Source organism: Heloderma suspectum, chromosome 4 (assembly GCF_057233095.1).
Source record: "Heloderma suspectum isolate Gila_16-S chromosome 4, 16-S_ref, whole genome shotgun sequence".
Classification (NCBI taxonomy): domain Eukaryota; kingdom Metazoa; phylum Chordata; class Lepidosauria; order Squamata; family Helodermatidae; genus Heloderma; species Heloderma suspectum.
The window spans coordinates 185,154,026-185,180,634 of record NC_139461.1 but is presented as its reverse complement, the minus strand read 5'-3'; the positions used below and the strand labels follow the sequence as shown (position 1 = coordinate 185,180,634).

At 44.3% G+C, this 26,609-nt stretch overlaps 1 protein-coding gene across 1 annotated transcript in view; it reads left to right on the top strand.

Moving 5' to 3' along the window:
- Positions 1 to 26,609, top strand: part of LOC146347838 (complement factor H-like) — an 81,428-nt gene that overhangs the window by 11,471 nt on the left and 43,348 nt on the right. Inside the window, exons 6-9 of the mRNA XM_084851625.1 lie at positions 10,272 to 10,305; positions 13,359 to 13,426; positions 16,097 to 16,267; positions 26,283 to 26,471. Coding sequence (XP_084707751.1) covers positions 10,272 to 10,305; positions 13,359 to 13,426; positions 16,097 to 16,267; positions 26,283 to 26,471 — 462 coding nt within the window. The remainder of the gene's footprint in view (positions 1 to 10,271; positions 10,306 to 13,358; positions 13,427 to 16,096; positions 16,268 to 26,282; positions 26,472 to 26,609) is intronic.

Below are 26,609 nucleotides of genomic sequence, written 5' to 3'. Positions count from 1 at the left end.
CAGCCACTTATTTCCATTTCCTTACGAAGTTCAAAGCTCCACTGCTATACTTGTAGTAACAATGCAACATCAATAAAAACAAGCGCAGCCCCAAAGACGATTAAGGAAAATAGTTGATGAGTAGAATATGCTGATTTTTTGTGCCTTAAGTTTTTCTTTCCTCTATTTTTGGGGCTTCATCGAAAGCAGACATACACTCCTAATGGTCACAAACTATTGCTTGTGTATCAAGCCAGTTTAACATCATACAATCAAAGACAGCATTCTGCTGCAGATCATCTACAAAGAAGATAGTTACTCAGAATCAATGTGTGCAATCTTCTCTTCTAATCCTTTCCTTTGTATTTTACAGGAAGTATAAGATGTGTATAGTGGACATTTTCAACCAACATATGGTCTTCAAAAATCATTGCTCGCTTATCTTGAATATTACCAAAAGCTGCTGCTGCTACTGCTTCTTTAAATCATACTTCCCATGGTATATCATATGCAGAATGGATCATCAAGCTAAACTGAACCTGTGCACAATGGATTATCAACCTAAACTGAAGCCACACTTACAACCTTTAGGGAAGCCACACCTGCAACCTTTATCATGGGTGAAGTTATTTAGTGTCTACAAACCTAGGCCTAATCCACTTCTAACAAAATTCAGTTCAAAACATTGTAAGTCTAACATTATAGAAAGAAAAAAGCAAGAGGGTTGAAGAGTGCAAGTGTTTTACATACACCTTTCTGGCTCCAAACATTGGAACTACCAATGTGGACTAGCACCCAAAATCAGGGGTGGGCAAAAGTTAGTTCTCCAGAGGTTTTAGACTTCAGTTCCCAGCATTCCTGAGAACTGGCCATACTGGCAAGGGGTTACGGGAGTTGACATCCAAAACATCTGGAGATCTACCTTCTGCCCACACCTTCTCTAAGTAATATATGTGTGTGTATAATTGCATTGGAATTATTTTTGTCTGCAAGGATTTTCAGTTCATTAAAAAAATAAAGGCAATTGTTTTGCAATATGATTCTGCTTAATGCACATCATAAAATTCATGTGTGTAATTATGCACCTGTACCCAAGTGACATATGTCAGAAATCTTTAACCCAGAGTCATGATAGATGGGTCCTGGATCATGTAAAACCATTTGAACTTGTCTGGGAAGTATCAGACTCAGATTGGCTGGCGGTTCTAACAGGTGTATGGAAAAGAGCAGTTATCCAACAGTTAGAAAAGAGTGGGCTGGAGACAGGGGTGTGAGGCAAGGACCAGAGAAAGCTGAGGTGGAGATGGATTGCTGAGGCCTGAATATTAAGCTATTCCTCTACTGTGTGATAACTAGACTTTGCTGGTGAAGATCAGAGGAAGGGAGTGAGTGGTTGTGTTTAGCCAGGAGGCTGCCCTGTGTAAAGTTCTTCCCAGAAAAAAGTTATAGAAATGAGTCTTAAACCAACTAAACTTTCCAAGCGGTCTGAAGCACAACAGGAGGAGTTTTAGGGTCAGAGGAGGATTGTACTCAGTACCTGGATCTGGCTGTGAGTGAATTTTGCTGCGAGTTTTAGGGAGTTTGACATAAGGTAAAAAGCCACTGGCAGGCTTGTGTCAGCAACAGTGTCTCTTGAGTCCTTAGAAAATGTAATTAAGCACTTTTAAAATCCCAAAGTAAAGAACAGCATTTTATTTATTTGATTGCATTTCTATACTGTTTTTCTGGAACCACCAAAGGCAGTTTACAAGAACTCAGAAAAGAATAATAATAAACATACAAAAATGTAGTAAAACAAATTTATAAACCTTTATAACCTACCTGAAAAACCCGCAACCATAATTTTTACTGTTAGGGAGCAAGCAAGGTGCTTGTGGGATTTCTTTCCTCAGATGCCATAACTTGGCTAGCCTTGAGTACTACACATGTTGACTTGTGTCAACAAGTCTTGTGTCAACAACTATAACAAACTGGTGTTAATAAACAGCTAAAGGGGCTGGCTCAAAAGTTATTCACCAAGTAAGCAGGGTATTTTTTTTCCCTTTCTTGCTAACTGGCAACATTACACTAAATGCTGTATTGCCCTGGCCGTGGGCGTTGAACTCCTAGGTTAGAGTTGCCAAGATAGTGATAAATCAGATCCAGGTTTACTTATAAGGAGATACTTTATTGAGTACAATCAGCACACAGGCATACCCAATGGTTGGATCAGACAGCTTCTCTGAACCCAGAGCCATGGGGTACAATGGGTTTTATACCATACATGTTAGCAGTGAGGCAGCATGGCAGCAGCAAGCACCCCCTAGCATTCATTACCAGCATAGAGTAGCTGTGCTTGGTCAGAAGGAAACTTTCGCAGCACAGCCACCTGCAGCTTTAACACAAATAAACTTCGCTTCTCAGGCACATCTTGATAAGACTCTCTCAGGCTCATTAGTATGGAATGTGCCTGGTACTGCTACTATCTGCCCTTTGACTCATCCTGGTAAATCAAGAGGCCTGTTAGGGAAAACAGCCTGCCAACTGACCAAAGTCAGAGATCATCTAAATGCCTCTAAAACTACTAATAGCTTGGTTCAGGTCTGGGGCCTTACAAATGCCAAACTATTGCTTTAGCCATTACTGCCAGAATTGCAACACAAAAGTCACAAACCTTTTGCAAACAGTCCTCACTGAACTGAAAAGTTCATGTAACTAATTCTAGTAATTTCTCCTCCTGTCATGTTGCTGTATCAAACAGAATAGCAGCAGCAGCAACAAAAATCCTATGACAATAGGAATTGGATGTACTGATGGCCATGGAAGCAGGTCTTTGTACACCCCACCCACCCCCTTCATGGTCTAGCACGCACACACCTCCCAACTATTGCTACATTATTTGTCCAGCTAGAAGCCCTTGAGAAGATCCGGGAACAAAAACTGGACAAATAAGGGAAGCAGGACAAGTGGGACAGGAAGGGGAGAGGGACCTGGAGGGGGCACAAAAAAGAAAAACCCACTGAGCTTGCCATTCATACTTTAGTTCTGGAGGTGAGCAGTGTGAAGTCAAATGGAGCTGAACTGAGCGGGGCGTAAGACATTGAAGACTATGTGGGAATGTATTTGGAAGGAATTATGCTGACAAAGGCTCAGGGGGTGGGGAGTAGTATTATTGTACACTGGGCATGTTACCTCAATAGAGTTATGACCAACCATTGATCGGTGTCAGATAACAGGCCACATGGGGGAAATGTTGGTGTATAATATGCCAAAGACATACCAGACCTCTGCCTCTGTGCACCATTTTATCCCTCAGTGAAATATAAAAAACAAGATTTTTCCATGTCTGACTTACAGATTTTGCACTGTGTGTTCTGCAACTTTTCAGTGATGCTTCCAAAAAACATTTCAATACCTTCTGGATTTTTTTTTTCTGGGTCAATTTGAGCCCTTTGCGTTTTAAACGTATAGTCTCAAATAAATATTATGTATTTGCAGTTATATGCTTTTACACAATTAAGGTTTTTTTTTTTTTTAAGTAAAAGCTACTCATTAAAGAGGGCTGTTGTGGCTAATAATTTTACTAGGGCTGTAGTAGGCTGTCACAAAAAGTTGGTCTCCTTTATTCATTCCAGATGGTAACGATCAGTCCTTTTTCAGAACCCTCACCCATGGACTAGAATGCAGAAATGCCGCTTATGGAAGCAGTGGGCTAACATCAATTTCACATAGTTTACTATAGAGGACACCTTCAAATAGAGGACTTCCCTCTGCCAATTTTCCAAAATAGAGGACTGTCCTCCGTAAAGTAGGACACCTGGCCACCCTAAAAAAAACACTGAAAAGAAGTTGCCATCCTATCAGACAAGAAGTCCTATTCACACAGTGGTATCAGGTTGAATCCTAAGATCCTATAAGTAGACTTCTGCTCATAGAAATTTTATTATTTATTTATTTCATTTCTATACCGCCCAATAGCCGAAGCTCTCTGGGCGGTTCACAAAATTAAAACCAAACAACACACAATAAAACAATTTAAAATATATAGAACATTAAAACCACAATATAACAATACAATCACAATAAAACCTAGCAGCAGTGCAGGAGTTTAAAATACAGATTTAAAACAGCAAAGATAAAAATTTAGAAAGCTAAAATGCTAAAATGCCTGGGAAAATAAAAAGGTCTTTACCTGGCGCCGAAAGGAATACAATGGCGCCAGGCAAACCTCACTAGGGAGCTCATTCCAGAGCCGGGGTGCCACAGCAGAAAAAGCCCTCCTCCTAGTAGCCACCCGCCTCACTTCCTTTGGCAGGGGCTCATGGAGAAGGGCCGCTGATGATGATCTTAAGGTCCGGGCAGGCACATATGGGAGGAGGCGATCCTTCAGGTAACCTGGCCCCAAGCCGTTAAGGGCTTTGAATGTTAACACCAGCACTTTGAATCGGGCCCGGAAATGGACTGGCAGCCAGTGCAGCTGGAAAAGTACTGGCGTAATATGAGCTCGCAGGCCAGTCCCTGTTAACAATCTTGCTGCCCTATTTTGGACCAGCTGAAGTTTCCGGACCGTTTTCAAAGGCAGCCCCACGTATAACGCATTGCAGTAATCCAGACGAGAAGTTATCAGAGCATGGATAACTGTAGCTAGGCTATCTCTGTCCAGATAAGGGCAAGAAAGAATATTCCCAGAGCCTACTAACTGAAAGGTGGGTGATTTTTGCAAATGCCCCTTGAAGCTCTTTATGCCCCTGCCCATATCTGCTCTAGAGTGTTGAGGGATCCTCTGAAACAGTATGGGACGTGGTGTGGGAGACTGGAAGGGGAGGGGGGGATTGGCAAAATGTGTTTCCCTACCTTTTATCAGCATGAGTCCCCGGCTCCCGCTAGATCAGAGGGCTTTCTTTTATGGATAGACTCTTTCCATGAATGGAAGAGCACCTTAGGATCCAGCCAGTCCAATGTATTTGACCAATGTCAACTTGGATGTGTAAAACATGGGTGAATTAGCTTTCACTGTAAGGATGGAAAATGAGAACTAGCTCCACCAGCCATGGAATGGAGAAGTGAGTAGCTATATAACTTTTCAAAATTCATCAAGGCAGGATGATGAAACACTCTGAGCAAGTTAGTCTTTCCCCTTATGGTCAGCATTTAGGATGTGACATTTCCTAGTATTTTAAAAGAGAAATTAAAAAAAAATGCCATAAGATACTATGGCCAGATCTACACCATTATGATCCCATCATGGTAACGCTATATCCCTCTTGCACATTTATGCCCCATAGGACACGCAATGACATTTGTTACAGTATTTTGAATAATGTGGAATAAAAAGCAGGAAATAACACTACAAAAGTGGTATATTAAATGTGTAATGTGCCCCAACAGTTATCAGTGCACTTCAATACCGCTATAAAGCAGTACTGTAGTTCTAGCCTATGTTTGCATTGTTAATGGGAATTAGGATTACTTATTTGTATTTCACTTTGTTGCCAACACCTCTCTTTTTCTATTTGGCATTTGGATTCCCTGAAGGACTGGAAAGATTAGCCTTCTCCTTGATGATGGAAAACCTCCATACTGACTTGACTTCTTTCTATTAATTATTACAGAAGAACCCACTGGGAAGATACATTAAATACACTTCTAGATGGTAGTACCCATTTTGGTGTATCACTTTCCATGTGGTTCGACTTAGTTCTGGAGGTAGAATTCCTGCAGTTTATATCTGTTAGATTTGTGATTATGTATTTGTTCATTAGGGGCAAACCACATGATATTTGAATGTATGTGTAATGAAACCCTAGCAATGATTTTAAACTGTCTGAAAGCCAGTCCTTGGAGGAAGTTGTTTTCAGTGGGGAAGCGGTGGTGGTGGGGGGATTCTTATTCTTCCCCACTGGACATTTCTGCCTTCAACTGCTTTTCCCCCCATGGAGGTCTGACTCTGAATGCATGTTTGTAGGGGAAAGAAAACAACAACAGGCAAAAGAAGACATGCCACCAGTAACAGGCATAGACTGATTTAAGTCTTGATTTATCTACTCTCCTCCCCACCCCGCACTTGAATTGTGAGATGCATTTGAGTTTTAAATTAAAAAAACAAGAATGCATAGTCAGAATCTCTGAACAGTTAAGGCATAACTCATCTATGATAGGTGATTCTGAGTGAACCCTCTAGTTTAAGGACATAAGAAATACATTTCTAGAAGAGCCCAAGATCTAGTCTATCATGGTTTGCAAGAATCCCATCAACTGGTAGGGAGAAGAACTGTGTACTGGTCATGATTATGAGGCCAGCCTTTTTATCACAACATTTTCCAGAGTACTCAATTCTTCTATCTTTCATCACATCATTTAAAGCTTACAGAGTATAGGATCTAGAATTCATGTTTTTCTCACTTGTATCTAGCCGAAGATACCTCTGGATGACCTCCTACTAGAAGGGTTTGTGAAGAACATGCAGCCCTATCTGTCAAGAAGTCCTATCTGCAATTGCTGGGCTCAGTATATAAAACTTGGATGTATTCAATTTTGGTGTAACAATGGAAAAGAGGAACTAGCCCCACCACAAAATTCACTAAATCACGATGCTGAAACCCTTCAAGCGATCACATTTCCTCCTTGTGATCAGCATTTAAGTTGTGACATCTCTTAGAATTTTTAAACCAGTAATGAAAAACAACAAACAAACATGATACTATATTTGCATTTGTTTCTCAGAATTTGATTTATTTTTAATTTCACATTGTTACCAACCTTTTTCTATTTAGCATTTGGATCCCCTGATCTGAGTCCCACTCAAAAAGGTGGGAGAGATTAACCCACTCCTTGCTAATGGAAAAGCTCAATACTGACCAGGCAGAAGGATTAGGACTGATCACGACACCCGCCCAGGTAGACTGTAAGTGAGCTTTACCACCGTGCTTCCTACCTTTTACTTCTGGCTACCCCAGAGAGACTTTCTCTTTGCAGCAGGACTAGACCCCTGACTTTGCACTCTCTCCAAGAGACCTTCTGCCAGCTTCAAGAGATTGCAGCACCTCCTGTGGGTTGGTGAATAAAGAGTGGGCAGCCTGGGAGTGGGCCCACCCCAGCAGGGCTGCCACTGAAGGTTTTCCAGGGCGCTGCCGGAGATGTAACAAGTGGGACAATGACTAGAGCAATGTTGGCAGAAAACATGGAATGAATCCGACTGAACATGGGGCAAGAGCTCATATGAAAGCCTACTCCATGGCAATGAGGACGGCAAAGAAATTGTACTTCTCTGCCACCGTTGTGTCTGCTCAGAGTCATACAGCAGAGCTTTTTCAGGTGGTCAGAGGCCTGTTATGCTCTGTCCTGCAAGAAGAGGTGGACCACTCAATATCCCACTGTGACCTATTTGGGCGACGCTTTGTGGATAAAATCGATTGTATCCATTCTAACTTGGATTCCATAGTTGATATAGGCCTAGTGGATATAACTTTGGCTCCTGCTTAATATTCATGGTCTGCATGGATTCAGTTGTTTACATGTTTTGACAACTGCTTTGACAACTTGCAGTGCCTGTTTACTCAGGAGTAAGTCCCACAGTGTTTAATGCAGCTTACTCCATAGTAAATGTGTTTAGGATTGCAGCCTTAATTACAGTTCCTTCTAAAAGTAGGGGTCCCAAAAAGGCAGTGCCTGCAGGGACCTCCAACTGTGCCTATGAAGCTCTCCCCTCCCTGCTCCCTTAAAAAAAATATTTTAACAAAAACATCGGAAAACGTTAAGGTGGTTTCTGTCCCTTTCTAGCCTCTAGCATTGCTCTTTTTTTCCCTTGTCTACCCATTTGCCTTGCCCTTCCCACCTCTTTAGCTCAGTTTTGACTAGCCAGGCCCCATGGCAGCCATTATGTGACTAGTCACATCTACAGTGGAAGCCATTTTGTGATGGTGCCCACAGCAATCTCTCAAATATGCCCATGGGTTCAAAAAGGTTGGAGACCACTGTTCTAAAAAGATAGTAGATACAATTATTTCTTTTATGAAAGGTTAAATATACATTGCTTTGATTAGTGATTATGGATTAATTCCCCAGTAGGGATGTCACAGAAGTCCAAGAGTGTGGTGGAGTTTGGCAAACTTCCCGCCTACACTTGGACCCTTGGACCCCGCTCACTGAGCTGCCACCACTTATGTAGTCTGCGAGCGCTGAAAGGCCACCCATCCCCTTAGTGAGCTGCCATTTTATGTAAAGGGCCATTTACACAACATTACAGGCCCCTTTACAGATGCCATTTATGCAACATTACTTTTACAGAGAAACCTGAGCTGCCATTAAACAAAATGGTGGCTCGCTAAGGAGACAGGTGGCCCCACAGCACTTGCTGGGTGCTCACTGAGCTGTTCAGGGGCTCACGTACTATAGTTGGCAGGCAGCGGTGGTGGCTTGGCAAGCGCCTGGTGAGCAAGGACTAGTGATGGATGGACTCACCCATGTCCGGCTTCCTCTGGAAGTGTAACGAAAACTTCCAGATCGGTGAGGGTAATGGTTTTAAAATATTCCTCTGTATCAACTCTTGCATAGTTTAGAATGGACAGACCTTATGGTGGGGCTAGCAGCTTGCCCCCATGTGCCGCTCTCAAAGAATCATTTGATTAAACAGAGCTATACAAGGAAAAAATCTGAAAACCAAAACCTTGCTTCATAAATCCAAACTTTGTCAAAGCTAGTAAATTCACTGATAAACTATGAGCAGGAGTTTGAAAGCTGGTCACTTATTTTTTTTACTTGGTTCTCAAGAGGTACCAGTACACGTCTAAAATGATTATGTCACAGGGATTGCCTTTGACATGGACACCCATGGAAAGACACTGAAGCCATCTTATGATAGGCTCACACTATTGCTTGTGCATGGAATCAGTTTCATGTCATAAGGGCCCAATCCTATGGACTGTGCCTTCACTGCTCAGAAGCACCAGAACACAGAGGCTTCCAAGATTCCTGTGCCCTGCCAGGCTGAAGCTGGCAGGGCAGGACACAGGAGGAGTAGCACAGGTAATCTTTGCCTCCTTGCCCTCTGCTCTTTGAGTTTTTCACTAGATCGGCTTCTCAGCCTATCTAATGAGGGGTCTTCAGAGGAGGAGGGCTGAGGATCAATCATATCCTGGCCTCTCCAATCTCCTCCCCTCCCTGCCCACCAGAACTCCCCATTTCCCCCCTCTCCAAGCTTGACTTTCTAATGTCTGAGAGGCAGACACACCAGCTGCAAGGAGCAGGGCCAGGGGGCAGCTCTCTGACTCCCCCTTCTGAGGTTGGAGTGCAACCCTAAAACATATTGTGGGTTCTGGGTGGTTTGTTAAACACCCACCCTCACCAGGTTTGGATGACACAAGAAGCTGCACCAGCAAGGATAATTATGCTATTTCCCCCTGGCACACGACTGGCATGTGGAGGGTGGTTAACAAGCCACCATGGCTTATTGACCACCTTGCAATCCTATGAACTGGCCCTCTGTGTGAATCTTACAATTAAGTCTATCATTAAGAGCATCTCAGAGTGGGGATGTTAAGGGGTCAAATGAGGGGCCTGGGAAAAGAAAATGTGGGGCAGGGGGAGGGATCCTGCTTAACCCCCTGACATCTTACATTCAGCACCTTAAGAAAGCTGTCTTAAAAGTAAGCACCACTGAGTTAAATAGGACTTACACCCAGGTAAGTATGTACAAAATGCCATCCTAAATATGTATCGTATCTTTCTGTCATTGAGTTCCACTTACTGTTTTTATTGATTAGACCATTCTGAGGTAAATCAAGGAAAAACAACAGTACAACACATGATTAATTCTACGGTTTAGTTGTCATTGTTATGTATCGCGCAAATATTTCCAAAATGTGTGAATAACGATATTTTGTTATTTTGTAGAACTTATTTTGTATCTGTATACAGTATCAATTTAAAATAAATGAATAAAACATTCAAGTCCTCAATGTCTGTAATAAAATCCACCAAGTACTCAACTCCATATTCGTCGCAGTTAAGACGTAAACCATTGACAAAAAATATTTTTGAAAACAAGCATAGGGAACAGGCTAAGAGCCATCCCCCACCCCCTGAAAATCATGTGTGTTGTAATGCATTGTTACAATGAAGCAGCAAAGCATTAGCAGCTACTTCCCAAGGTCCCGCTTTACATATACCAATATGCAGTGAGGTTGCTGCCTTTGTATGGTTGCTCTCAAGCCTCTTAGGGTGCAATCTTGTGGTCGCTAGTCAGCAGCTAGATGGCCATAGGATTGGTCAGTCCCCTGAGAACCGACCTCCACCCCTCCCGTGCCACCTCATAGGTAGCGCGGATCGGCTCTGTGCTCGTAAGAAATGGTGCGGAGTGGGGAAAATGGGGTGTTCCTGGGGGTAGGCCAAGGCAGGGAGGTTGGAAGTGCTGGTATGAAACTTCCTATGTGTTGTCCGGCTGCCCCCCCTCCGCGCTTCAAGGTCCTGCGGCTAGACAGCCAAAATCAGCTGTCTAGCTGCGAAAGCAGGGCAGCAGAAGCACGGGAGAGATCTGCTCCTCACCACTCCTCCTGCCCTGCAGTGGATAGGCAGTCAGCCCCAGTCAGAGGTGACCGTTGATCTGCATATGATTGCTCCCTCCAAGTCCATGCAAAATATGGTTTGACTCACATGGTTCCTCTAAGACCTCCGTCATAATTTTATGAAGGTGCCTTTTATGTATTACAGGAGCGCTGTGAGAGCTATTTAATGCTCACCAGGAAGGGTGGTGGTTGCCAATTCCCTGGGAAAGACCCACATGATCGGCCCTGCATCTTTAAAAATTGCAGCAGTGCTATGGGACTGGTCCATGCAAATGCACCTCAAGGACATTAAAATAAACACTAAAAACAAAAACTATTGCAACATCATAAAACTAAGTTAAAACTTGCATCATATGTCATAAACATGCTGGGAAGTTGAGCAAGATAGGCACATTTTCTTGCTGGCATGGGGACAACTGCAGAGGCTGATGCAATCACCCTGGTAAAGGAACAAATAAATTAAGATCTAACAGCGTGAATGAATTGCATGTCATGTACTCTCTCCAGATGAAGCCACTGACAGAATTTTGGGCCTTGGTTTTCTAGCCGACTGTTGATTGGACTCACAAAGTCATATTTCTGCAGCTGCTTTCCAGAAATTAGTTTCTCTGACCTTATATACTACAGTGGGGTGGGGAACCTCTGATCCCTATGCTAGCTGTGGTCTATATAGGCTCCCTTCTGCCCTCCATATGCAGCAATTAGGCTTTTTAAAAGCCACCATGGTGCCAATGGAGGTTGTTTTTAGCTTAATTGCTGCAGGGGGGGGGGGTTGCTGCTGGGGAGGGAAGGGGGGAAGGGCTAACTGGAGAAGGAGAAAAGGAGGGAAAGTTTGACCTCCTTTTTAATCCTCCCAAACACCATTATATCTTTTAAGGGGGATGAGCAGGGTATTGGGAGGGTGGCTGACCAAGTGTTTTGTTGGAGAGTGTCAAGGGCCTGCGGACAGGGTTGTAGGGAAGCCAGGAGTTCTTTTTTGGCCTGTATTTTAATCTGAGGCAAAGAAGATTTTGAGGGACTTGTAAAGCTCATAACCAGGTTCAAGTTTAGTAAAGACACCAGAGAAGAAATGGGGAAGGGACCTGCCTACCTCTTTCCTTCTCCCCATGCACTGTTTTTACTCTTACCACAACCAGCCACTATATAACTCAGAAGGAGAAGTGGAAAGGATGTTTGGGGGGTTGGGTGTGTGTGTGTGGCCTTGCAGGTAGAGAAGGAGGCAGTACACTTGTTTTCTGAATGTCAGATTGACTCAGAAAATAAGAGGAGTCGCTGCAGATTCTGGGAAGAAATCACTCGGCTCATTTCCGAACCAATGTGATTGTGGGGAAGGGAGATTGTTAACTTCCCCTGTTGATGCAGAGACAGGGCAGAATTATAGGCCCTTAGCAGTGCACATTCAGAACACTTTCTATTCAGTGTTGATTTGGGAAATAGCCTGGACAACAAGGCATTTTCTCTGCGCAGGCACTCTGGAATGGCTGAGTGAGATCCAGTCACCACTGACTTGCACAACATGTAGTTTGGTCCATAGGCTCTTGCTCAGACTGTGATGAGCATTTTTTCTATGACCTCTTTTGAGAAATTATGTTTCATATGAAACTCAAGCCCCACTCAAGCCCCTATGCAGGCATTTGCCTGCTCATGAGCAGGGCTAACGTGTGTAGAGGTGTGTAGGCGTGCACGTAAGCCCTGCCCCTTGTGTCCCTGCTTGCTTGGCTTCTGCTTAGACCATTGTGCACTGAATGCAAATGCCTGAGGCAGGCTCTGTAAGTACATTCAGTGAACAGGCTTACAGATTTCCTGCTACTGGAAAACCTGATAAGAGTTGTGATTGTGGGAACTCTGTAAACATGTTCAACTGAACACGTTCACAGAGCCCTCTTCAGCCCTTTGCGCTCAAAGTGTGAAGGTCTAACTGTGAACTATGTGTGTGGGGACACTGGGGGTGGGCCTTATGTGTACACCCACACCCCCCCTACATACTTTAGCCCTGTGCACAAGCAATTGAATGCCTGCATAGGGCTTTTGTCTCCACAACAGGTCTTAAACCAAATGGAATCAATGAGATTAAGTGGGCTCTCTATGCTATTGTGACCCATGACTTTTTAAAAAGGAATCTGCTTTGTATCAAAGCAGAGTTATCAGCTTTTCAGCCAGCCCATCAGTGTGTCCTTTGCACAGTAAAGGCACAATACTATGCATGTTTAGTCAAAAAAAAAGTCCTACAAATCCCAGCATTCCCCAGCCAGCAATGCTGGCTGGGGAATGCTGGGAATTGTAGGACTTTATGATGTCTAAAACTCCATAGGATTGCACCCTAAGTTGCTGTAATGGCACAAGAGCAGGTTAGTAAGTTTGCTAACTGGTTAGACAAAACACTGCTTAGCCTGCTCTCGTCCCTTTAACAGAAGCTTGATATGTACAAATCAGCAGCTAATGCTTTTGAAGTCATCAAAGTATGCTTTGTTGCCTGCTAATCAAATAACTGTTAGTGGACAGCTAAAGGAACTGGTTCAAATGTCAGCATCCCTGGTAAGCATGTGGCCAGTTGGCAACACTACACCAAGTACTGAACTACCGATTTTACCATTGCTGCTAGAATTGCAACAGAAAAGTCAGAAGCCTTTTGCAAACACTCCTTTTTGGGTTTCAAAGTTCATGTGTCTCATTCCAGTAATTTTTCCCTCTTGTCAGGTTGCCATATCAATAAAAAACTCCCCAGCAAATAAACAGTGACACTGGATTAGAGGAGAAACCAAAGAAAAAAGGGGTTTGGAGAATACAGAACTGAGAGTGCAGATTCTTTGGTACAGAACAGCTGTAAGTTGCCTGAAGTGCTATGAGGAGCTGGCTGGTCTGTATTGTCCTATTTTTTCTGCAGTGGTGCTGTACTTCCCAAAATGGTAAATTATGGAGGGAAATGGGAAAATGTTACCTGTGGAAAATGTTGCTGCAGTATTCATTACAGAAAGAGGGTTGTTTTCAGCAGGATTGTAGAGATAGGAATTCGTTCAATGTTGTATTTTTCTCTATAAAGTTGTGGTTTTCTGCCAATTTGAGGTAGCAGATTCTTGGAAGATTATCTTAGAGTTGGAATTAACACAGGTCATTTAGGGGATGTGAGATTATTAATATATTAACTTGTTAACAGTAGGACACTTCATATGTCACCTTTGTAAATTCACAGATACATTAGTGTCTTTGTTTGATGGAACTGAAGAACCAGTTATCCGGCTATATTTCTACACGAATACTTCCAGTTATGACAATAATTTATTGCAATCCTATGCGTGGCTGTCTGGCAAATGCTAGGAAATGTAGGACTTTTTTTCTGTCTAAACATGCATTGGATTGCACCCTTAAAATATTATCTGAGTAGGTACCCTACCCAGAACTGCAATTTTGTTTGAGAAGAAGTTCAGAAATTTGCTCCAGGGTTTATTATTTTTTGGTATTTTTTTCTCCCATTCTGAAACAAAATATTCTCACAGTGGTTATACAAATAGCTGTCAAAACTGAATCTATCTTTATAAAAAAATCCACCATTAAAACTATTGATTTAAAGTATAATGTTGTATATCTGTAGATACAAAATCGAAAAGAGCACAGCCTATTGGGGAAGTAATACTCATCTTATGTGTTCTCCCTTCCCGCACATCTGCCTGCCTGCCTGCCTCTTTTGGTGTTAGTGACACACAATTCCATCAGGGAAAGAAACACAGAAAAACAGATGCAGAGAGGTGTCCCTGTGGGGAAAACTACCCCCAAAGGCACTTTCTTTCCAGGAACAGAGATTTAGGGCCAATCCTATGCAGGTTTAGACAGGGAAAAGGCCTACAACAAGCATTGCTGGCTGGGGCATGCTGGGAGTTGTGGGCCTTTTCTCTGCCTAAACCTGCATAGGATAGCGCCCTTAGTGTTGCAGCCTCCCACATCGGAGAAGAAATGGGAGCAGCTCCTTCCCTCCTGGCCCCCTGTAGACCAGTTCTAGGAGGGAATCTTATACATCCTGCTTTTCTTTCCTTGTAATACCAGTGTTGGATTAGTGCCACAGTACACAGCTCATTTGGTATAGATAGCAGTGGCCGTCATACCAGTTAGGAAGTATACCTGGATGAGGATTCTGTATGTTTATGTGTGAAAGAGATGGTTGCCAGTGGGCTGGGGGATGAGGAAATACATAGCACTCAGACAAAATGTGTCCTCCACCCACACCTTTACTCCCCCAGTCACAGGTGGCGAAATCCAGGGAGCGATTTTGGCAATTTTCAGAGGGGAGCCAGAATGACGCAAAAGCGGGCTGAACTAAGTGGCAGCAATGATAGCGCTCTCCACTCTTTTGCTGGCCGCTGTTTTGTAATCCCACAAACCCCTCAGCATGACATGATGTGATGGCACGGCATAATTCTTAGGGCATATTAGGGTTTTAAAAGTGGCAGCTGCCAATAGCCAGAAGAAGGCATTTGGTGGGTTAGGGAAATTTTAGAAAATGAAGTTTTAATGTGTAATAATTTTATTGTTTTTAAACTGTTTGTATTATTGTACATCGCCCAGAGTGGCCGGGTGACTGGCCAGATGGGCGATTGTCATTGGGACATTAAATAAATAAATAAATAAATAAATGAAGCACAGCACTGTGAAACTGGTAGCGTCAGTGAAAAAGGTGAGTTGAGAGAAGGTGGTTGTATTATTATTATTATTCCTCCTCCTCTTGCAAGGAACCCAAGGCAGCCTACACGATCCTCCTCCTCTCCATTTCATCCTCACAACAACCCTGTGAGGTAGCTTAGGCTGAGAGTCAGTGACTGGCCCAAGCTCACCCAGTGAGCTCCCATTACTGAGTGAGGATGAGAACCTCAGCCCAACACTCTAACCACTACACTGCACCGGCTCTCCAGGTTGGGATGGGGGTCTAAGACTTGTTCCTGTAGTGGTGTCAATTTCTGCCATATTTGTGGTCCTGTCTGTGAAATGAGGGGGGCGTAGGATTCAGCATCATTCAGGTGAAGCACCAGAGCTCAGTGGTAGAGCACCTGCTTGGCATGCAGAAGGTCCCATCCAGCATCTCCAGGTAGGGCAGGGAAAACTCCTGCCTGAAACCCTGGCATGCCACTGTGCTAGAGGCTCCAGTGGTCTGACTAAGTCTAAGGTGGCTTCCTGTGTTCCTCTTCGGTACCACCCACACCCTGCCCGAGACTCTGCTCCATTTTGGTGGGAATTAAGCCAGCAGAGCAGCGTGACCAGTAGCACCTTTCTGCAGCATGGAGAGGCATTTCCACAGGGATGTTTCCACTGGAAATGATGGATCTGCACTTCTCGTGGCATCTCAGGGACCCACAGGTGGAACTTTGCTGGTGAAGACTTTGTGCACTGCATGGGGGGCACTTCGGGGGCAGTTTTTTTTTCCAGCAGAGGCAGTGGATTTGCACACCTGGTGATGCTGGGAGCCTTTGGCCTCATCCTAACAGCCCTCAGGGGTGAATGTTTGAGGTTTGAATTGCTGCCTTAGTTGTTTATTGTGCTCCTGTGAAATGGAGGGGAAGAGTTGATTCTGATGCTAAGTATAATTGCAGTGTGCGAAGAACCACTTGATATTGAATCTGGAATAATTGTAAGTGATGAGAAGGCTGAATATCGGGAACATGACAGAGTACAGTACAGGTGCAACCCTGGATACACCATGGAAGGCTCTGAATGGATAATATGCAAAGGACGGAAGTGGACACCTCCCCCGAAGTGTTTAGGTAAGACATCATATTCTGTTTAGTTTGAATGCTATAAACTGAAAATCAGAATGTGGAGTGCCCAATATGACTTCTTAGGACATGTTTGCATGCAAAGTGGTTTTCTTCAGGTGTGCAATTTTGATTCACTAAACGCATGTATTTTAATGCATTTCCCTAACTTTCATTAATGACTTTGTATAACTGGGCAATTTTGATACCTGGGAAACTCACAGTGAAACTGAATAATTCTAGGGATGTATGAAAGTCACTTACCTTTTCGCAGATGTGATTCGCGGTGGGGGGAGAGGCGCTCTGTCCCTCCCTCCGGAATTTTCCCTTGCCGGCTCCGCTCTGCAGCAGCTCCGCAGAGCCGCCGGCCAGGGCCATCCGCAGCTGGAGTTCTGGCCAGCTATTTTGCGTCCGTAGCAGCCGCCATTTGCGTCCTACAAGGCTGCTGTGATAGGCTACATAAGTATTTATGTAGCCTATCACGGCAAGCCAAAAACAAAAACAAAAACTGCGTACATCTAGGGATGTATGAAAGTCACTTACCTTTTCGTGGATGTGATTCGCGGTGGGGGGGGAGGCACTCTGTCCCTCCTCCCGGAATCCTTGACCGGGGGGGGGGAGGCGATCTGGTCCTCGCCCCCGGAATCCTGCCTGGCCAGCTCCGTGGAGCAGCCGGCCAGGGCCGTCTGCAGCCAGAGTTCCGGCCGCGGATGGGCTGCTGCGGACGCAAATAGCGGCCACCGTAGTGGCCGCCATTTGCGTCCAGCCAGGCTGCCATGATAGGCTATGTAAGTATTTAGGTAGCCTATCACAGCAGGCAAAAAACCACAACAGCATACGCAAATGGCGGTGGCTACAGCGGCTGCCATTTGCGTTCCCTATTTTTCGCCATTTTATCCTACATAAACATTTACGAAGGCTATTATGGTGAAAAAAAAGGGGAACGCAAATAGCATAGTGGGCGCTATTTGCGTTCTTTTTTCCCCGCTGTTTTATCCTACGTAAATATTTACGTAGGATAAAATTGCGAAAAATAGGGAACGCAAATGGTGGCCGCTGTAGCCGCCACCATTTGCGTACGCTGGTTTTTTTTTTTTTTTGGCTTGCCATGATAGGCAAAAGGCATCCCTGTGTTAGCCGTGATAGGCTACGTAAGTATTTACGTAGCCTATCACAGCTATGATGAGGAAGCGAATGGCGGCCGCAGGGCAGCCGCCATTCGCAAGTCAGTGTGGACAGCAGCAGGGAAGTGCTCCGTTTCACGTGCCTTTCATGGGTTGGGGGGGCGGGGGCTTCATTCCGCCACGGATTTCGGGGGGCTGAATGCACTGGCATTCAGCCTCACCGAGATCCGTGGTGGAATTCTCTGACATCCCTAGATAATTCACAGTTTTGATAACTAAGGATGCAATCCTACGGTTGCTAGACAGCGGCTAGACAGCCGTAGGTTTATTCAATTTTTGGGAACTGACCTTGGAGCCTGCCCTGTGAGGTCAGTTCCCGGAAAGCCACCTCCCCATCCCCTCCCATGCCACCTTGTAGGTGGTGTGGATCATCCCCGGGCTCTGCACTCAGAAGAGCTGCATGGACTGGGGCAAAAGGGGGTGTTCGTGGGGGCAGGGAGGGGCGGGGACCTCAGAAGGGCTGGTATGACTCTTCCTATGTGTCATCCAGCTGCTCCCCCGATGTGCTGTGGCTACGCAGCTGAAATCGGCCATCTAGCCACCAATGCAGGGTGGCCAGAGCCTGGAGGAGAAGGTCCCATCTGCACTCTGCCCACCCTGCATTGGATAGGTGGTCGCTTCCGAGTGTGGAGGCAGCCGCCTATCCTGACAGGAATGCTCCCTTTGTCTGGATTAGACTTCTTTAATCAAGAATCTATAGAGACCTTGTTGCCATGTTGTTTGAGAGCTAGACAGGATCTGCATTCATATCCTGCCTCCAGGATGCTGTCAAGATGTCTCCTAGTACCAGTTCTCGTCTTTGAGCTTCTGTTCTTTCTTTGTAAACCACAAATAAATGTTTACAGTTATTCTGTGAACGAATAAGAGAATGGACACAATTCAGGCATACTCAAGCTGCAATCCTATACCCACTACCTGGGATAAAATAAGGCCCACTGAAGTTTTTTCTGAGTAGATACGTATAGGATTCCTTTAATTTCCTCATTAATTTCTGTGAGAAACAATTACTTTAACTCTCCCATTGAAATCAATGGGGTCCTAAAGAGCTTAATTATTTTGGGGATCATGCTCTATATTTTTTATTCACTTCATATATTCATGGAATTGATTTAATATGCTTAATGAACATAGGGCACTGGTAGATGCTTAGTCATATTGGCAGAAGCACAATTTGAATTCAGTCTAATACATTTAGACTGCAGGCATTTTGGGATGAAACTGATTGCCTTGATCCATTCCTGTCTGGGTTTGGAATGGAACTGGCTTTGGTCACCCTGATGGATGACTTCGTTAGGGAGAGGGACTGGGGGAGTGTGACCCTGTTACTTCTTCTCAGTCTCTCAGTGGCTTTTGAAATCATCGACCACAGTATCCTCCTGAACCATTTCCAGGAGTTGGGAGTTGGGGGCACCATTTTATGGTGGTTCGGCTCTTACCAGTGGGGTTGGTTCCAGAGAATAACATTGGATGACTGTGCCTCAGTCCCCACGCAGCTGAACTGTGGGGTGCCCCATTCTGTCCCCAGTGTTATTTAATATCTCTATAAAGAGGTCATTAGGAGAACTGGTGCAAGGTGTCATCAGCATGCCGATGAAACCCAACTCTATTTCTCTGTATTGTCTGAGCCAGGAGACAAATTGAAATGGACTCCTGATAAGACAGAGACCCCATAGGTGAGTGGTTCCCATGTCTGGGAACAGGTTTGTTGGCCTTTTTGGGATGGGGCTGTACTCCCTCTGAAGGAACAGGTCCATAGTTTGGGGTGCTCTGGATCCATCCTTGTCACTGGAGACCAAGTGACCTCAGTGGCTTGGAGTGCCCATTACAAACTTCGTCTTGTGCATGAACTAGTCCTGTTCCTGGATAGGGATAGCCTAGCCACTGTGCTCCATGCACTGGCAACCTCACAACTGAATTACTGTAATGCACTCTATGTGGGGCTGCCCTTGTCTCTGGTTCAGAAATTGCAGCTAGTGCAGAATGCAGCTAGGGATGTACGAAATCCCTACCTGGCTCCGTGCTGGTCAATCTGCAGTGGTGGGGAGGCGCACCGTCCCTCCCCCCGGAATCCTCCTGGCTGGCTCCACTCCACGGTGGCTCCGCAGAGCTGCTGGCCAGGGCCAGCCGCAGCTTGAGTTCTGGCTGCTGCCATGCTGCTGCGGCGGCAAATGGCGGCCATTGTAGCGGCTGCCATATGCGTCCTTGCAGTAAGCCGTGATAGGCTATGTAAGTATTTACATAGCCTATCACAGCTTACTTCAAGGATGCAAATGGTGTAGCAGCCGCCGTTTGTGACCTGGCTCTTTGCCATGTAGGAGATCGTTACCTTGTCGTGGTGCTGGAGCTTGAGTACCTCAATGACGTCATGAGCTAAACCATGAAGGGACACCCAAGACGGGAAGGTCATGGCAGAGAGGTCAGACTAAATATGATCCCTGGGGAAGGAAACGGCAACCCACCCCAGTATTCTTGCTGTGAAAACTAAATGGATCAATACAACCAGAGATATGTCGGTATACCATCGGAAGATGGGACTCCCAGGTCGAAGATGGTCAAAATGCTACTGGGGAGGAACAGAGGATAAGTTCAACTAGCCCCAGATGTGATGATGCAGCTAGCTCAAAGCCGAAAGGACAGCCAGCAGCCAATGGTGCTGGTGGTGAACGACGAATCCAATGTTCTAAAGATCAACACACCATAGGAACCTGGAATGTAAGATCTATGAGCCAGGGCAAATTGGATGTGGTTATTAGGGAGATGTCAAGATTCAATATAGACATTTTGGGTGTCAGTGAACTGAAATGGACTGGAATGGGCCACTTCACATCAAATGACCACCAGATCTACTACTGTGGACAAGAGGACCACAGAAGAAATGGAGTAGTCTTCATAATTAATGATAAAGTGGCTAAAGGAGTGCTTGGATACAATCCAAAAAATGACAGAACGATCTCAATTCGAATTCATTTAACATCACAGTGATCCAAATATACGCCCCAACCACAGATGCTGAAGAAGCAGAAGTAGATCAGTTCTATGAGGATCTGCAGCACCTACTGGATAGTACGCCAAACAAAGATGTTATTTTCATTACAGGAGACTGGAATGCTAAGGTGGGTAGTCAAACAACACCTGGAATTACAGGCAAGCATGGTCTGGGAAAACAAAATGAAGCAGGACATAGGCTGATAGAATTTTGCCAAGACAACTCACTGTGCATAACAAACACTCTCTTCCAACAAGACGACTTTATACATGGACTTCACCAGACGGTCGAAACCGAAATCAGATTGACTACATCCTTTGTAGCCAAAGGTGGCGGACACCTATGCAGTTGGTAAAAACAAGACCTGGAGCTGATTGTAGTTCAGATCACGAACTTCTTATTGCACAATTTAGAATCAGACTAAAGAGAATAGGGAAGACCCACAGATCAGGTAGATATGAGCTCACTAATATTCCTAATGAATATGCAGTGGAGGTGAAGGATAGATTTAAGGGACTAGATTTAGTAGATTGGGTCCCGGAAGAACTATGGACAGAAGTTCGCAACATTGTTCAGGAGGCAGCAACAAAAAACATCTCAAAGAAAAAGAAAACCAAGAAGGCAAGATGGCTGTCTGCTGAGACACTGGAAGCAGCCCAAGAAAGAAGGAAAGCAAAAGGCGACTGTGATTGGTGGGAGATATGCCCAATTAAATGCAAAATTCCAGAGGTTAGCCAGAGGAGGGAATGGAATTATTTTTAAACAAGCAATGCGCGGAAGTGGAAGAAGATAATAGAATAGGAAGGACAAGAGACCTCTTCCAGAAAATTAGAAACATCAGAGGTAAATTCCAGGCAAAAATGGGTATGATGAAATACAAAAATGGCAAGGACCTAACAGAAGCAGAAGAGATCAAGAAAAGGTGGCAAGAATATACGGAAGATCTGTATAGGAAGGATAATAATATCGGGGATAGATTTGACGGTGTGGTCAGTGAGCTAGAGCCAGACATCCTGAAGAATGAGGTTGAATGGGCCTTAAGAAGCATTGCTAATAACAAGGCAGCAGGAGATGACGGTATCCCAGCTGAACTGTTTAAAATCTTGCAAGATGATGCTGTCAAGGTGATACATGCTATATGCCAGCAAATTTGGAAAACACAAGAATGGCCAACAGATTGGAAAAGATCAATTTATATCCCCATACCAAAAAAGGGAAGCGCCAAAGAATGTTCAAACTATCGAACAGTGGCACTTATTTCACATGCCAGTAAGGTAATGCTCAAGATCTTGCAAGGTAGACTCCAGCAATTCATGGAATGAGAATTGCCAGATGTACAAGCTGGGTTTCGAAAAGGCAGAGGAACTTGAGACCAAATTGCCAATATCCGCTGGATAATGGAGAAAGCCAGGGAGTTTCAGAAAAACATCTATTTTTGTTTTATTGACTATTCTAAAGCCTTTGACTGTGTGGATCATCACAAATTGTGGCAAGTTCTTGGTGGTATGGGGATACCAAGTCATCTTGTCTGCCTCCTGAGGAATCTGTATAACGACCAAGTAGCAATGGTAAGAACAGACCACAGAACAACGGACTGGTTTAAGATTGGGAAAGGAGTACGGCAGGGTTGTATACTCTCACCCTACCTATTCAACCTGTATGCAGAACACATCATGTGACATGCTGGGCTTGATGAAGCCAAGGCTGGAGTTAAAATCGCTGGAAGAAACATTAACAATCTCAGATATGCAGATGATACCACTTTGATGGCTGAAAGCGAGGGGGAGCTGAGGAACCTTCTGACGAAGGTGAAAGAAGAAAGTGCAAAAGCTGGGTTGCAGTTAAACCTCAAAAAAACCAAGATTATGGCAACCAGCTTGATTGATAACTGGCAAACAGAGGGAGAAAACGTGGAGGCAGTGACAGACTTTGTCTTTCTAGGCGCAAAGATTACTGCAGACGCTGACTGCAGCCAGGAAATCAGAAGACGTTTACTTCTTGGGAGGACAGCAATGACAAATCTTGATAAAATAGTTAAGAGCAGAGACATCACACTGACAACAAAGGTCCGCATAGTTAAAGCAATGGTATTCCCCGTAGTAACCTATGGCTGCGAGAGCTGGACCATAAGGAAGGCTGAGCGAAGGAAGATAGATGCTTTTGAACTGTGGTGCTGGAGCAAAATTCTGAGAGTGCCTTGGACTGCCAGAAGATCAAACCAGTCCATCCTCCAGGAAATAAAGCCAGACTGCTCACTTGAGGGAATGATATTAAAGGCAAAACTGAAGTACTTTGGCCACATCACGAGAAGACAGGATACCCTGGAGAAGATGCTGATGCTAGGGAAAGGCAAAAGGAAGAGGGGCCGACTAAGGGCAAGATGGATGGATGATATTCTGGAGGTGACGGACTCAACCTTGGGGGAGTTGGGGGTGGCGATGGCTGACAGGAAGCTCTGGCGTGGGCTGGTCCATGAAGTCACGAAGAGTCATAAGCGACTGATCAGATAAACAACAATAACAACATCATGGCTTACTGCAAGGACACAAATGGTGGCTGCTACGACGGCCGCCATTTGCAGCCGCAGCAGCCTGGCAGTGGCCGGGAGACCAGCTGAGCCGCTGCTGCTGCATCCACTGCCTCTGCATCCGCCACCGCTGCATCCGCCACCAGGTATGTTCTGTCTGGGGGGAATCCCGCGGGATGGAGGGGTGGGGGAGGCTGTTCCTCCACGGATTCCAGGAGTCCGTGGTGGACTTCTCTGACATCTCTAAATGCAGCAGCTCAGGTGCGCAGTGGGGCACCGAGCCCTGTTCACATTACACCTGTGCTAAAATAATTGCATTAGCTGTGTATTATCTACCAACCCATGTTTAAGGGGATGTCTACACTTCAAGTTTATTGGTCATTCATGGTTGCTCACTCACTGAATTGTGCGGGTCCATTACATGACGTCGTCATTGTCCAATCATTATTCCACTATTTCCTCCCACCTATTCCATGTTTTCCTCAAACGGAAAAAAAGGGGTATTGTCCTCCCCATGTATTTCTCCCCTAGCGTGAATGAAGCGCTGAGTGTGGTTGTTGGGCACATGGTCATGATGTCGGTGGTGGTGACGAAGGTCTGATGGGTGTTCAGTCTTCCCGCTCCTGCATTGTTTTGGCTCCTTGCCATTTTCAGCCTGCCTGTTCAAAACAGAGCGGCAGAATGGCAGAGCAGCAGAGTGGCAGTGAGGGGCAGTGGCGGCAGAGTGGAGGACCAGCAGAGGGGCTGAGTGGCAGGGACTGGCCAAAAGCATGCAAGAGGGAGGCGGGACCCAGGGAGATCGGTGGGGGGGGGCTGTCCGCATGTCAGTCCCCATCCACCAGTAATGTGCAAGGGGAGGGAAAGGGGCAGGAACCCAGGAGCAAGGATCGCTGAACCTGGAGTGTGTGTAATGCCTCTTCACGGAAACATAACGCTATGGGAATGGCCATCTACAGAGAAGGAAGCGTGTGTAAAGGGAATCAGTTGTGATCCTGAATTTAAAACTAAAGCGGAAAGCCCCATTTTAAACATAGGATTTTAGGCTGGTATAGAAATCCCCTAAGGTTATGATGGCATAGAAAAGCCCTAAACAACTCAGGACCAGAATACCTAGCAGACCCAATGTATACTCAGTCCACCTTTATGATCTTCAGAGGAGGACTTACTGGTCATTCCACAACCAGCAGATTGTCAGCACATCAACATCTCAGAAGTGGGGGTCTTCTCACTAGTGGCACCCACCTTCTGGAACACCTTCCTCTGTGAATTTTGGGAGGCAGAAACTGTGTTATGTTTTAAATGCCTCCTGCAAATGCATTTGTTTAAGCAGCCTTTCTCGGTCTTGTAATTAATCACAGTTAATCATGATGCTTTTATTATTTTTGTATTTCTTACATTGGTATCATAGCTAAAATTGTTCTTAATAGCGTATTAAGCTGTGATTTTAATATTGTTATATGTAAACTGCTTAGGGATTCTATTAAGTGGTATATAGAGCCAGTGTGGTGTAGTGGTGAGAGTGTTGGACGGGGAGACAGGAGATCCGGGTTCTTGCCCCACTCGGCTATGGAAGCTCACTGGGTGACTTTGGGCCAGTCACAGACTCTCAGCCCAACCTACCTCGCAGGGTTGTTGTTGTGAGGATAAAATGGAGTGGAGGAGGATAATGTAAGCTGCCTTGGGTTCCTTGCAAGAGGAAAGTGGGATATAAATGCAACAAATTATATATATATATATATATATATATATATATATATATATGTGTGTGTGTGTGTGTGTGTGTGTGTATTAATAATAAATAAATGAATGATACATGGACTTTCAATATAGCATTTATTGACCAACAGTCAAATGGGCAGAGATTTTCATCTGCAGAACACAGATGAAAGATAGTCCTTGAAGTACAAACAGGTAGAATACAATACACACATGGAGAAATGTGCCTCTGCCATAGATATTAGAGAAAAAAAAATAGATTCACTGACAGCCCCAAAGCCTCTCTGCTCTTGCTTAATGAATATTTTCACTTAGTTTAAAATATGCCTTACTGAATTTTGTAAATTTTTTGCTGTTTAAATAGGCTGCTTAATAATTTTACCTGTTGATGTTAGAATATTTTTCTTGTATCTTGCAGAGAAAATATAAGGATATGAGTTATATTCACTTTCGTAGTAAGTGGACTCAATCCTTTCATTTTGAAGTCAGTTCAAATCAAAATTAGATGTCTTGATTGCACCACATTGATTGTCCGCATTGCACCATCTCCATATCTCTCCAAAGTTAAAATAATGCTTTTGATAAAGATAGACAATGGCTTTGATAAAGACAGAGTTTAGTGAAGGATGCAAAGTTAGCTAGTAAGGATAGCTAAAAGACTCTTTTTAGGGGTTGTTGTTTTTTTTTTTAAAAAAGGAGGGGCTTTCTTATGATGTTCAAATGAATGGAGATGAGTGGAAATGGTTTGGAGTTCAAAGCAGTGAATAGTATATCTAAACTAAAGATATTTGTCAGCAAAGACAGGAAACTTCAGGTAAGTTCAAAAGTCTTGTTTACAAGAAAAGTATTGTTTATAATGCTGAGGAAAAGAGAAGAGTCAACATTATGAGCTAGAAGAACTCAAATAATTCATTATTAAGAAACTGCTCTCCAAAACCTCTTCAGAAGTTAGTTATTAATTATAAGGTCATGAAGATTTGGCATATAAATATATGGGAAAGTCCACTTATTTAAGGAAAATTTCAGGAGAAAAACACCTGCACTCCTTTTGTCTTTTCTTCTTCATAGGACAATCAAGAGCATTTATGTAAGAAACTCTGAGTTAAAGACTTGCCCCTTTAGGATACTTAAGGCACAATCCTATGCATGTTTAGACAGAAAAAAGGCCTACAACTCCCAGCATGCCCCAGCCAGCAGTGCTGGCTGGGCATGCTGGGAGTTAAAGGCCTTTTTTTTCTGTCTAAACATGCATAGGATTGTGCCCTTAGTTTTTCAAATACGTTTTTGCTTGTTACCGCTATTGCTATTGAACGTTTGTGTCTGTATATCTTATACATTCTATACCTTGTATATTGTTTGATTTTTGAGAAGTAAAATGAGATTTTATAAAGAACTTCCATCTCTTAAGTGTTTGGTGTAAAATTTTTCTGTCAGAGCAGTCCTGCAGAAGCCACAACAAAAAGACAGATGCACTTTGTCCATGGAAAATTTTGTTTGCTAGTTAGCTGTGTAATGTAGTGTTATCTAAATACAAGGTGTATGACATTTTCTTCTGAAGAAGGAAATGTGACACTCCAGTGATGATTTCTGCCTTTCCCCCACCCCTTTTAGCACCTTGTGGTATCACAAAACAACAGCTGGATGGAAAACACCTGCTTCTGTCTGGTGGCCGAAGACGTTCACAGTTTATTCAAGATGGCCACACATTGGAATTCCTGTGCAGAGACGGATATATGCTCACTCCTCCTCCTAGCAGGAAGTGTATTGATGGGCACATGGATTTCCCATTGTGTATCTCTGGTAAACATGCTATTAATGATTAAAAAAACTTCTTCCAGGATTATGTAAACACCCAAAGGGCCTGCAGTCACTGCCTGTTCCCGTTTGAAAGCCAATGCTTCCAGTGGTCTCTTCCTCATTTACCCACAGAGACTTGGC